The 13,709-nt window shown below is 33.3% G+C and overlaps 2 protein-coding genes, 1 long non-coding RNA gene and 1 other non-coding gene across 4 annotated transcripts; 2 read left to right on the forward strand and 2 right to left on the reverse strand.

Annotated features, from left to right (window-relative positions):
• Positions 1-1,093: 1,093 nt before the first annotated feature.
• On the forward strand, positions 1,094-1,705 carry K05G3.1 (3'-5' exonuclease domain-containing protein; the record flags this gene model as incomplete). The annotated part of the gene is made up of 1 exon (NM_078275.1): positions 1,094-1,705. The coding sequence occupies one exon, from the start codon at positions 1,094-1,096 to the stop codon at positions 1,703-1,705; it is 612 nt and encodes a 203-aa protein (NP_510676.1).
• A 1,200-nt stretch (positions 1,706-2,905) lies between these two features.
• On the reverse strand, positions 2,906-2,978 carry K05G3.t1. Its single transcript has one exon. It is a non-coding gene; the product is annotated as a tRNA-Phe (tRNA).
• A 2,431-nt stretch (positions 2,979-5,409) lies between these two features.
• T25D1.3 (F-box domain-containing protein) lies at positions 5,410-13,283 on the forward strand. Its single transcript, NM_001375202.2, has 4 exons — positions 5,410-6,037; positions 6,333-6,919; positions 12,981-13,143; positions 13,189-13,283. The coding sequence occupies exons 1-2, from the start codon at positions 5,739-5,741 to the stop codon at positions 6,661-6,663; spliced, it is 630 nt and encodes a 209-aa protein (NP_001362031.1). The 5' UTR covers positions 5,410-5,738; the 3' UTR covers positions 6,664-6,919; positions 12,981-13,143; positions 13,189-13,283.
• linc-20 lies at positions 7,843-9,056 on the reverse strand. The gene is made up of 3 exons (NR_102249.1): positions 8,973-9,056; positions 8,660-8,756; positions 7,843-7,980 (listed from the first exon to the last, which is right to left on the reverse strand). It is a non-coding gene; the product is annotated as a long non-coding RNA linc-20 (long non-coding RNA).
• Positions 13,284-13,709: the final 426 nt, after the last annotated feature.

Genomic DNA, 13,709 nt, shown 5'->3' on the forward strand with positions numbered 1-13,709 from the left:
ACTGTATATTGATTATTGCTCACACTGATACTTCCTGTATCCCAAAAATAGAATTTTAAATCTTTTGATATTTCTACTCAATTGTGAATTTAATCAAAATGAGAGGATTTTTTTGCATGTGGTTAATTTAAAAAAACACCATTTCTAAGACTCACGATATGAAAAAACTAACGGTTTTTTGAAGCATTGGTTTAAAATTTTGTGGTACAGCTACTATATATAATACACGTATAGTTTTTTTGAGTTCATAAAATTGTGAAAATCATTCAGATTCTTTCGATTGGAGTGAAATGCTGTGAATAAAAGCTTTTAGTTTTACAATAAAGAAACAATTTTTTGAAACAGTTTTTGTACGTTCTGGTATTGAATTATATATATATATTGATAAATTTCAAACATTGCTTTGCTTTTGCAAAAAAAAGTGTCATTTTAAACAAAATTGTATTTTCAGACAAAGTTACAACAGAGAAAAGTCTCCACTTCGTTACGGTTAGTTTCATTTTTATTGTATTTTTTTTTAATTGGTATTATCTGTAAGAAAAAATGCATAGAATCAAATCAAATAGGCTTTCCTAATATCGAAAAGATATTATCACACATTTTTCACAAAATTTATTTATGATTTACCTGGTGGACTGGACTCGTTGTTTTCTTGTTGAGACTCTTTTGTCGGAAAAGGGGGATATGTTCAAATCATCAGGTAGATCAAAAATCTATTTTGTGGAAACAAGTTTTTAGAGTTAATATACACCAATTTAGTAATGATAATAAAAGAAAGATGATCCAGTAATTTAAAAAGTATCCATGATAAAACCCGTTCAAGTTTTTAGTCATTAATTTATTGTGTGAGCATATTTTAAACTCTAACTGCTAAACTTTTTGTAAATTCCATAACTTAATTTTCCCACTAGGAGTTTTTAAAAAAAGAAATATGTTTTCTTCCGGGTAGAGATAAACGAGAAAAATGTTACTTATGCGAGGATGTGCAAATGACCTCTTGCGAGCTGTGTTCAAAGGCGGTGGTTTTCGCAGTGAAGAAGCTAATAGTGTGAAAACTATTTTAAGAAAGGTCATACAAATCACTACAGCCACAATGCAACGGCTCAACGAGTTCATAAATCTTGCAAAGGAGCAAGTCTCTCAAGGTGTCAACGAGAGACGGACCTCTATCATGGAGCGAATTGTTGAGGAAACGGAGGATTTCAACAAGCCCGCCGAGTTCGAAAACTTGACCATCACCGTTACTGAAGATAAAGAAAAAGCAAAAAGAGTATTGGAGAAATTTGAAAAGCACCCAACAGTGCCAATTTATTTTGACAGTGAGCATTCGTACATCCGTCTAAAAAACGACACGAAAGTTGCTGCAATTCAACTGTATGACTCTTGCACGAGGCACGTGTTGGTTTGGCGACTCCACAACGCTGACCACGAGTACCTGAAAGGCGTTCGAGAACAACTTGAATTACTGTCAAAGGCTCGAATGTTTGCAACGTTCGGAAAAGAGGAGTTTCTTGAGAACGCAATCAAGTATGTTACAAAGGATTTGCAAGTTAATCAAAAGTCGTTAGAAGCTTTGCTTCTCAAAAAGGAAATTGTAATTACGAAGTGGGAAACCTTCTCAGACTGGACAAGGCCCGTTTTACGGCCAAGTCAAGAAAGATACGCCGTTTATGACGTCATTCGGCTGTTTGATCTAGATCAATAAGGAGGTTTGTTAACAGTGGAATGTGGCAAGTAGGTAAATTGCTTTAAAGTTTTTATCATAATTTTTTTAAATAAGTTTTGAAAATTGATAAAATCTCAGTTTACCCCTAATTTATGCTACAGAAACGATCATACACCCATCTGAAAGTAGAAAAAATTTACTATTTTTAAGGTAGGACACTTTTTGACTGCTCAAACATAAGCAACCAAAAATAATTTTCAACTTTATAATGGTGGTTGCACTTTGGAAAAAACATTTTTCGGATACATTTTTCGGGTTTTTTGAGAAGAATATCGTAGCTACAGAAACGGTCATACACTCATCTGAAAGTAGAAAAAATTTACTATTTTTTAAGCTAGGACACTTTTTGACTGCTCAAACATAAGCAACCAAAAATAATTTTCAACTTTATAATAATATCCCGTTTAATTATTTTTCCCACCCAACTTGATCCCCTTAACTACTTCTGGTTTACAGGATCATTCAAATTATTCAAGTTTGTTTCTCCCGGTGATTATTCTACACTTTTCTGTTTTGTTACGACGTTTTGAATAAATATATATAATGGTGGTTGCATGTTGGAAAAAACATTTTTCGGATACATTTTTCGGGTTTTTTGAGAAGAATATCGTAGCTACAGAAACGGTCATACACTTATCTGAAAGTAGAAAAAATTTGTTTTTTTTAAGCTAGGACACTTTTTGACTGCTCAGGCATAAGCAACCAAAAATAATTTTCAACTTTATAATGGTGGTTGCATATTGGAAAAACATTTTTCGGGTTTTTGAAATGAATATCGTAGCTACAGAAACGATCATATACTCATCTGAAAGTAGAAAAAATTTGCTATTTTTTAAGCTAGGACACTTTTTGACTGCTCAAACATAAGCAATCAAAAATAATTTTCAACTAAGTAACCAAAAATAAACAAACATAAGCAACCAAAAATAATTTCAACTTTATAACGAACAAATTTCCATAGCTTTTTGAAACAAAACTAATTCAGAAGATCTGGAAGTCTAAACCACTGTAATTTTTAGGAGGTTTTCTTTCGTGTGACTTCGAAATAATTCTAAAATAAAGTAAAATGTAGGCACACAGAAATTTTTCTCCGCAACTCATCCTCTTTTTAATTCTTGAACACTCTCCAAAATTAGTGAAGACTTTTTTGATATGTTATTCAATGAAAAGAAAAAGAAATGCCCCGAACCAGGATCGAACTGGTGACCTTACGATCTTCAGTCGTACGCTCTCCCAACTGAGCTATCGAGGCACGCAAAAAAGACTTCGGGGTGGTATTGATACGGGTTGCCTGATAAGAGTAAAAATATATATGCCGAAGATATGTATCAAAAAGTACGTGTGTGTTCAATTTTGATATGGAATATTGTTTTACATAAGCTCAAAAACATATCTTTACAAAGCATGATTGCATATATTATTCTTGATTTAACATTATTACATAACAGCAGAATCACATTTAAAAATGCACGTTTATTGTCACAAGATCACAATACGGAGTATTATGAGTACGAAACACAAGAGACTAAAAAAGTGACATACATGGATCACGCATCATATCCGTTGCCATGGAGTCCGTTTGAAAGTTGAGCACATGTTTTATTATTTAATACCAGCCGTTCGCACGCGCTGAAGCGCGTGCTCCGACTGGCGTACTCAAAATTGAAATCAAATTCTAAATTTTCTAAGCCTTCTTTGCAGATGGAACGTTTTTTCCCTGGTTACCGGAAATTTTCGAGCAACATAAATATTATATAACTAAGTTCTGAGCAATTACAACTTAAAACCTCAAGTTTCCTGGAACTTTTTCTAAATTTCTTGAACGTATAATTTTCTCTATGTTCTTCAAATCATATGAAACATTTTCCGGTCCTTTCCGAAAGTTTTTGGCGAGCGTTTCTGAAAATTATAACAATTTTTGATATTTTTTTAAAAATTATTGAAACTTCAGAATATTCTAGGAGTATCAAAACTTGAAGAAACACCGTCACGCGCAAATGCATACACTTTTTTCAACGCGCTGCGTGAAAATTCCTCTTGCGATTTCAAAGTTTTTTCCCGCCATTTCAGTGTCCAATGGAGCGCGGGGTCGAGCCAGAACCCCGTGTAGAACTTTGCAGAAGTTTCTTGAATTTTTCCACGAAATTGAACATTTCAGAATTTTATCGAATTTTTTAGAGAGTTCTGGAACATTGCAGACTTTTCCCGATTTTTCTAGAAAGTTCTGGAATATTCCAGAATTTTCTCGGATTTTCTAGAAAATTCTGGACCATTCCGGAATTTTCTCGAATTTTCTAGAAACTTCTGGATCATTCCAGAACTTTCTAGAATTTTCTAGAAAATTCTGGACCATTCCGGAATTTTCTCGAATTTTCTAGAAACTTCTGGATCATTCCAGAAATTTCTAGAATTTTCTAGAAAATTCTGGACCATTCCGGAATTTTCTCGAATTTTCTAGAAGTTCTAGAACATTGCCGACTTTTCCCGATTTTTCTAGAAAGTTCTGGAATATTCCAGAATTTTCCCGAATTTTCTAGAAAATTCTGGACCATTCCGGAATTTTCTCGAATTTTCTAGAAACTTCTGGAACATTGCAGACATTTCTCGATTTTTCTAGAAAGTTCTGGAATATTCCAGAGTTTTCCCGAATTTTCTAGAAAATTCTGGACCATTCCAGAACTTTCTAGAATTTTCTAGAAAATTCTGGACCATTCCGGAATTTTCTCGAATTTTCTAGAAACTTCTGGAACATTGCAGACATTTCTCGATTTTTCTCAGAAATTGGAATTTCCCGCCAAAATATTTTTCACAAAAAATTTGAATTTCCCGCCAAAATTTTTTCACTAAAAATTTTAATTTCCCGCCAAAAATTTTTCACTGAAAATTTTAGTTTCCCGCCAAAATATTTTTTCAGAAAATTTGAATTTCCCGCCAAAATATTTTTCACAAAACATTTGAATTTCCCGCCAAAATTTTTTCACTAAAAACTTGAATTTCCCGCCAAAATATTTTTCACTAAAAATTTGAATTTCCCGCCAAAATTTTTTTTCCAAAAAATTAAATTTTCTGAGAAAAATATTTTTCTCAGTAAATTTGAATTTCCCGCCAAAATATTTTTCTCAGAAAATTTAAATTTCCCGCCAAAATTTTGGGTTTCACCACGAAGGGTCTCACCACGAAGGGTCTCGCCACGAAGGGTCTCACCACGAAAGGTCTCGCCACGAAGGGTCTCACCACGAAGGGTCTCACCACGAAGGGTCTCACCACGAAGGGTCTCGCCACAATGGGTTTCACCACGAAGGGTCTCGCCACAATGGGTCTCACCACGAAAGGTCTCACCACGAAGGGTCTCACCACGAAGGGTCTCACCACGAAGGGTCTCACCACGAAGGGTCTCACCACGAAGGGTCTCACCACGAAGGGTCTCACCACGAAGGGTCTCGCCACAATGGGTCTCACCACGAAAGGTCTCACCACGAAGGGTAACACCACGAGGGGATTTTTCATTTATTCTGTTAAATACTGTTGAAATTAATTTTGATATTTTTGGGATCCAAAAATTAGGAAAATTGCACAAATGAATATGGGAATACTTTTTTGCGTACCTCACTTTCTTACTCATATTTTTGTCTTGTGGTTTCCATGGAATTTGCGGCTCTTCTCGTAATTTCTATACTATTAACAGGCATTATTTCGACTTGTCTCTGCTGATTTTATCGATTTTTTCTCGAGTGCACAATTTATGACTGCACCTTCTGTGCAATTGGGCAATTGGATGACAGGAAAACAGTGACCTCTTTCTTGTATAACAGTTGTTGCGTTTTGATATGTAGTATTTTTTGTTTTTTTTTTTAAAGATGTAATCAGATGTATATTGTTCATCACAAAATATAATCCATTCCAATTTCTAGTGAATTTTATGAAATGTTGTATATTTGAATTGATAACATTTTTAAATCCATTTTCTGTATAATAATTCTAAATTTTTTTCAGGAGACTCATTTCAGAAACCATGAACCTGGAAAATCTACCTTCAGTTGTCCATCGAAAACTGTTCAAAATGTTTGACGCATGTGATTTATTCTTTTTATCAATTACTTTTGGCAACATCAAAGAGACTATTCAAAAGATGAACTTGGACATTTCCGATATTGCAATGGACATGACTGCAAAAAGGAAATTGTTCTTGTTAAAGATTCAGTGCTCCTCAACCGGCAGGCAATATTTGTCATTCACTACCAAAATCCCAAATGGCACAAAAAGACAAAAACCGGTGTATCTTAAAATTGGAGATTTGACGTTGAAATGCAGGTATGATTTTTAATTAATTTGTTTCTTCAGCTGAAATATTGAATTGACAAAATTGTTGCTTTTTTCTCGGGGCATTTCTTTTTTTTATTGGAGATAACATGAAAATAGTCTTTAATATTTTTGGGGAGCGTGTTAAAGCATTGAAAAGGGGAGAAGTGGCATATAAATATTTTCAGTCTAAATTTTAGTATTATTTTAAGTCACACGTAAAAATACCTTAAAGTGGTTTCAATTATTAGATCTTCGGTAGTAATTTTGAATAATTTCATCAGACGGACTTCAACTACCTTTTCAGAATATTCTTCCCTGTGCAGCCAGAAGACCCAACCGTAATTTTTCTCAACAAGAAGTATGGGCCCATTTTGATAACATCCGTTATCCCATATCTTTGTGACCTTTTTGATACTCAGAGCGTGACATATCGTTTGAGTTACAAAAAATTCAAACGTTTTCCTACAATAACCACTGCCAGAGGAGTAGTTCTTCAAGATAAACATATCACATATAAAAGGGTTTTAACTTTGCTTTGTCGCATCAAAGTTACAAAATTCCTGCTATTACCTACACTTCAAAGGCGACCATCAGTCGGTTATTCTCCATTTTCGAAGTGTCAAATTTGTACGTGACAAACGCTAGTTGGGTGACTTCGCGTCACTTGTTGATTTTTACTGGAAGGCATGCACTTTTTATGAATTCGTCGTTGAATAATAATGACGTCAGGCACTTTTTGATGAGCTGGATGGCGTGCACCGAATCACGATTAGAAACCATGATTGTTCACTCGTCAGGCCCATATTTCAATAAAACTGCAATTATGAAACGAATCAAATCAACCAAGTGGAACCCTGAGCAGAGGGAACGGCGATACGTATACAATGCAGAGTGAGTCAAAATTTGAAAAAAAAAGTATATTCTCTATTAGTGCTGCATGCAGCACAAATTTTGGAACACCTGTTCTTAATCGGGTGTTCATTGAGATTGTGTCAAAGCTATTGAGGTAACTTTTGCAAAAAAAAGCAGTGGGCCACACTAATAGAGACTGCAGCACAAAACGTTGGAATGGAAGGCTTTTCAGGTCTACGCCCACGCCTGAGCATAAGCCGAAGCCTAAGCCGAAGCCTGAGCCAAAGTACTAATCTAGGCAGAGCTTTAATATAATGTATGGTTTGCAAAAGTTGCAAAAGTTGCTAAACGTAGAAAAATAGGAAAATTAGCTCCTTGTAGGTTTTTTTTGTTCTCAGTCACATTAAAGGGAGGCGCATATATGCGAAATGGGAATGCCGCGCGTTTAGTCTTCATTTTTAGCAGTTTCTGTGTAAAATCGCGTAGATCAAATGTAGATCACAAAATATTTCTCTCGTATTTCGTATATCTTTTGCTTTTTCACAAATTAATTGTGATTTACGCGTGATCTATTCCGCATAAATGCGCCTCCCTTTAAAGTCGTAGTAAAACAAATCGTAGTAAAACGTAGTAAAACATTTTTGTAGTAAAACAAAAAGTGGTAAAACAAATGCACTTTATCATTTCAATAAACTCTGTCATAACTTCTATTAGGCTGGGCAACTGTGCCTCGATAGCTCAGTTGGGAGAGCGTACGACACAGGTGATTCGCGAGTACGAGTTTTATGCTTCATCCGAAGTTCGCGCGTGCTTCGAATGGGTACTTGAAAACATAAGCAAAAATGGAGCAAAATGCTCGTCTTTGCGAACAAACTCGAGCATAAAGGGCACATTGCGAAAACAATTTATGCTTCCTTTTTTCACTTATTTCAGCTGGAAAATTTTCAAATTTAACTTCAGTTCTCAATAAAATTTATTTAGGAAAAATTTCAAAAAATGCAAAAAAATTAGATTTTTTCGGGATTTTCCCTCGATCCGCTGTCTCTGCTGCACTCGGTTGCTCTGTAGATGCATTTCCGTGGCGTTTTCGATTGGCTAATCTGAAATTAAATACATTTTGTTTGAGAAATTTGTTTCGTTTGCGAAAAGTACAATATGAACTGAAAAGTTAAAGGTGGAGTTAAGAGATTTTGCCATGAATGATAGAAAATGGAATGTAATAATCGAAAAACTGTGAAAATTGGATAACGTTTTTTTAATTTTTTTCCAATTTTGCAAAAATAAAAGAAACTTCTGAATTAAATTTGAATTCCCGCCCAATTGAGTGGTTTAGTTTCGAAATTTTTGCGTTTTCTGGCTTAATTCATCAGCTTTTGTTGATTTTTTCTTTTATATTCGATTTCTTCCTTCCGAGTTATCAAGTTTTCTTTACGAAAAAATATGTTTAAAAACTGACAAACGGTATCTAAACTCAATTATTAAGCAAAAAATCAAGAAAACATATAAATTTAGCCAGCAAACGCAAAGATCTCAAATAAAGTTATTTATTTGCGCGAGAAATTAAATTTAATTCATCCGTTTCTTTTATTTTTGTAAAATTGAAAACATTATTCAAGTTTTTTCCAATTATTCAAAGTAATATTCAATCTTTATCGTCTATTTTCTATCTTTGAAACCAAAATCCCACATCGACTCTACTCCACCCTTGAACTCCACGAAAATGGAGGTATTTTTGTTTGAACTTTTTAAAAAATGGATACTTAAAAAAAAATTATATACCTTGGATCCTTTTCGGAGTATCCTCGTCATTCTTATCGATTCGAAAACTTCTCGAATTGTAGTTTTTGGAGTCCAGGGCGTAGTCTTCTGATTGATGCTGAAATTATCTGAATCACATAAGAGAAGCATTATGAAAATTATCGGTTTTTCACATACTTTTTCAAAGAAACATGTATTTCTAAAACGAATTCATCAATAACTCTCAAAGTTTGCTTTTTTTGTGAAAATTTAACTTATCTTTGCTTGATCTTTCCCAGTGGACTTACCGGAAAAGAATTTTTTATTGAATAAGATTATGGAATAAGAAACTCACTTTAAATAAGAGTCGATTTGTTGAAATTCCGTGGATTTTTGTCGATTCGCATCCGACGCTTCTTGGCGCTAATCGCTCAATTTTCTGAAAAGCTAATATTTGTACGGTCACAAGTCACATTTAAAGCTAAAATATTACCGTTTTTTTTAAGAAATCCTTGAAAACTGAAGCGAATTTCCAATATCGCTGTGTTCATCCATCGTCTCAGCGCTGCTCGACACGGCGGTCGGTGACTGTTCGGCAATCTTAAATTTTTGAATTATTTTAACATTTATAAGAATTTAAATAACAACAAAGTATAATTTCTTGTGTTAACTTGCGAAAAACAGTTGAAAAATTGAGAAAAAGAACGAACATCCGATTTTCATAACAAAAACTTCGATAATTGCGAAAGAATGGCCGAATAGTACGAATTTCATGATAAATATGAGAAAACTTAAAATTATCGACATTTTTTGTCATGAAAATCGCATAAAATACGAGCGAAATTGTTTTAAAACATTGAAAAAAGATGAGAAAACGGAAAAATCGTTTAAAAAAATGAATCTGTAAACAACGCGCACCCCGTAATATCGGAGTATCGTTGCCTCTTTCGCTTGTAAATCGCAGAGTCAATGTTAAAAGCTAGTTCTATACTCTAAAATAAGTGCAACTTGCTCATAAAAATATACAGAAACAATACATTTTAGTTATTCCCACAATATCAAAGAAGTTCTTGAAAAATTTTTCAAAAAAAGACGTTTTTTCGGTAGAATTTCCAATTTTGAAATTCGAATCATAAGGGTCCCCCCTTATGGTTGAAAACATTTTCCACCTAAAATTTTTTAGAGAAAATTTTTCAAAAAGTGTTTAGATTTATAGAAAAAAGACAAATTTGTTAGTTTCCACAAGTCTGAACATTCATATTACATTTTCAGTCGAACAAACATCTAAATTAGAGTTGATTGAGCATATAACAGTCTTACTTTCAGAGACTTATAATTTGGTTGGCGTTTGAATTAATAGAATGTGGTCAACTAAAGAGTTGTTGACAATAATACAAAGAACATTTTGTCAGTTGGTATCTTTTTGTTATCTTTAGTGACTGTGGAGATGTGAGCCCCAAAAGATGACCAAAATATTCTAGATCTGTTCTCAACTATATCTCGGTTCTCGATATAGATGAAAAGATGCTTATAATAATGAAAACGTTCATTGTGTTAAGCTTGACAAGGTTGTAGTTGATGACTTTTTGATACCTCGCCTCTAAAATGAGATGCATATGTTTTAAGAAAGCAGGTTTTATTGTTCAGAGCCCCAAGAAATGTCGGTTTGACATCGAAAGCACCTAATTTGACAAGAAAATGTATAGAGACAACAAAGTAAGCATATTTATACAATTTCTTATAAATATTTGATAATTTTTGAAAAAAAAAAATTTTGATTTTTTCGAAAAGAAAATTCAAAGTTGAAAATATGAAAAACTTATGAAAAACTTTAAATTTTTTTCAAAATTTTTTTTTGAAAATTGTTCAAAACTTGATTGCATCTTATAAAGAAATGCAAAATTTGCGGTTTTTTTTAGTTTGGATGTTCAGAGCACGACTTCAGATAAAAATCTGAGGTAAAGTAGAATTTCTATGCTCAAAAAACGTATTCACTTCAGATGCTTATATCTCCGTGGAAAAAATTTTTATAATTAAGTGATTAACTACAAAGTTGTTTATTTTAATTTAGAGAACAATTTTGCAGTTGACCGTTTGTTGCCAAAAAAATTGTTGGTTGAGATATGAACGGAAAGAGAAGAAGAAAATACAAGCATAAAGGTGCCCAACTTTACACAACTTTATCTCGACCAAAAAATTTTTTGACAAAAACCGGTCAACTACAAAGTTGTTTTTTAAATTAGGATAAACAACTTTGTAGTTAATCACTTGATCATGAAAATTTTTTCCGCGGAGATATAAGCATCCGAAGTCAATACGTTTTTTGAGCATAGTGGTTCTATTATACCTCAATTTTGCATCTCAAACTTGTTTTTGAATATTCAAATGGAAGAAACATCACATTTTGACGGTTCTATAACATCTGGTCAGTTTTTAGAAAGTTTTCGAAAAACATTTTTTTTCGATATTTTGAAAAAAAAATCCAAAGGGTATGAAATTATGAAATGAACCTTATGAAAATTTTAAAAAATTTTTTCGAAATTTTTTTTCTTAAAACTTCTCAAATTTTTATTAGATGTTATACAAAATTGCAATATTTGTTGTCTTTTTGAGTTTGGATGTTCAGCACACAAGCTTAGACAAAAACCGGAGGTATAGTAGAACTCTTATGTTTAAAAATCGCATTCACTTTGTATGCTTATATCTTAGTGGAAAAAATTTTTATGGCAAAGTAATCAACTACAAAGTTGTTTATCTTAATCAAAAATACAACTTTGTAGTTGATCATTTTTTATCAAAAAAATTGGTGGTTGAGATAAAGTTGTGAGAAGTGCCGCAACTTCATGCTTGTATTTTCTTTCTCTTTCTCTCTGTATATCTCAACCACCGAATTTTTTGATAAAAAACAATTAACTACAAAGTTGTACTTTAACTCAAGATAAACAACTTTGTAGTTAATCACTTTGTCATAATAATTTTTTCCACGGAGATATAAGCATTCGAAGTGAATGCCTTTTTTGAACTTAGAGGTTCTACTAAGCCTCAGGTGTTCGTCTGAAATCGTGTTCTGAATGTTCAAACTGAAAAAAAACAACCGACATTGCATTTTTCTGAAAGATCTGATCGTATTTTGAAAAGTTTTCAAAAAACAATTTCGTACAAATTTTTGAAAATGTTCATAAGGGGGGACCCTTATAATTTTCAAAGCGGATCATAAGGGGGGACCCTTATGAATTTCAAAAATCCAAAAAAATTTTTTTTTGAAAACTTGCTTTTAAATCATTAGATACAGTAGTAAATGATATTTACTCTATTTGTGTCAATTTAAACGTTAGGCAGAAAATTTTTAGCTGAGAAAACGATTATTCCTTGTAGGGTTCAAAAAATAGTATAGGTTTTTGAAGCTGTGAGCATCCTTGGGCATACAAGATATCAAAAAACGATCAACTACAAATTTGTTTAGCTAGTTATGGAAAACGTTTTAAAAATAAAAAATGTTTCCTATATGTGTAATGTGCCAAAATATGGCTTGTCGAAGTCAGTGCTGTTTTGCTCTTACTCAACTGTGTCCACCTTCTCGAACATGCAAGATAGAAAAATATGGTCAACTAATAACTTGTTGTTCAGTTCATTTCTAACAACTTTTCAGTTGAAGAAAGTTTTGTATTTCACGTCTCAAGGAAGTTAGGAGCTCTCAAACATACTATGTTTCAATGACCCAACTCTAGACTTTCCATGATTTCTTGGCTGAACATTCATTGTGAACTCTCACACTTGTAGAAAATATCAAACTGATCAGTTTCTACACGTGCAACATGTTTTCGAAAAAATTTTCAAAACAAAAAAATTTCATCAAAAATTTTATATCATAAGGGGGGACCCTTATGATTTTCGAAATCTGACAAGTTCCTTCTAAATCGAGAGTTTTGTTTTTCAAAAACGTTAGTATCAGCAAAAAAACAGTCAATAAACAGAGAACTCAAACAAAAATAGCTTTAAACTAACTGAAATGAGCACTTTAGTGATGGGAATAACGGCCAAACAAAATGCGCACATTGCGAGCGTTCGCATTGTGCCCTTTATGCTTGCCACTGTGGCGCACATTTTCGCAAACACGAGCATTGTGTGCGTCGAAGCATTTTGCTTACACTGCGAATCACCTGTGCGACTGAAGATCGTAAAGTCACCAGTTCGATCCTGGTTCGGGGCATTTCTTTTTTATTTATTTTAACGAAATTTTTGCAGGAATTTGAAATTCAGACTTTTTCAGAACATATGGCTAGTTTTGGCTGTGTTTTCTCCCATAAAAATTCCTCAGTTTTTCCTATATGATGAAGCTCAATTGAAAAGTCGAAACTTTCAGAATGAAACAATATTTGTCATCAAGAGTAATGGACAGTGTCTTTAATTGTTGCGATGAATATGACGTTGTAAGAAAAAATGGAACCTTAGCTACTGTCAGAATAACATATAATCATTTCTTCTTCTTCGTGTGGCACAATCGTTTCCCAACTGGAATAAAACAGGCAACCATCTGTTAATAAAGATTTAACACTTTTTTTTTATTTCAGAAGCCCACCGGCATTGTGGACTCAACAAATTCTTGATAATTGATATATGTAGGTATTGTGTCCCGTTTTCTAATAATAAATTAACCAATATGAGATGTTATTTTAGTCAATTGAAACAAAAAAAGCTACCAATAATATCTAAAGAAAAATTTTCTAAAACTGACTGAAAAAGTCAACTCATTGACAATCTCTTTTCAAACTAATCCAACCTCAAGTAACCGGTTCAATAGTCTATGATAGACTGACCGGCTGGCAAAAGGAAAGTATCAAATTGCGTAAGGTATCTAAGTCGGCCGGCTCTTATCTAAGCCCCGCCACATCTTCTTTGCGGGCTCCGAATAATCTTTGTGAGGTACATCTGTTGTGTGCATGTTAGAAATGCACATCGAATTACGTCATACACTTTGATGAACTGTTTTTGTTGGCTTAGAGGATTAGGCTGTGTTTTACAATTATAATGTCATTAAATAAGAAAGTACCTTTAGTCTATGTTTTGGTTGACAAGAAATTATAGTTTCATA

The sequence above is a fragment of the Caenorhabditis elegans genome, chromosome X, assembly GCF_000002985.6.
Source record: "Caenorhabditis elegans chromosome X".
NCBI lineage: Eukaryota > Metazoa > Nematoda > Chromadorea > Rhabditida > Rhabditidae > Caenorhabditis > Caenorhabditis elegans.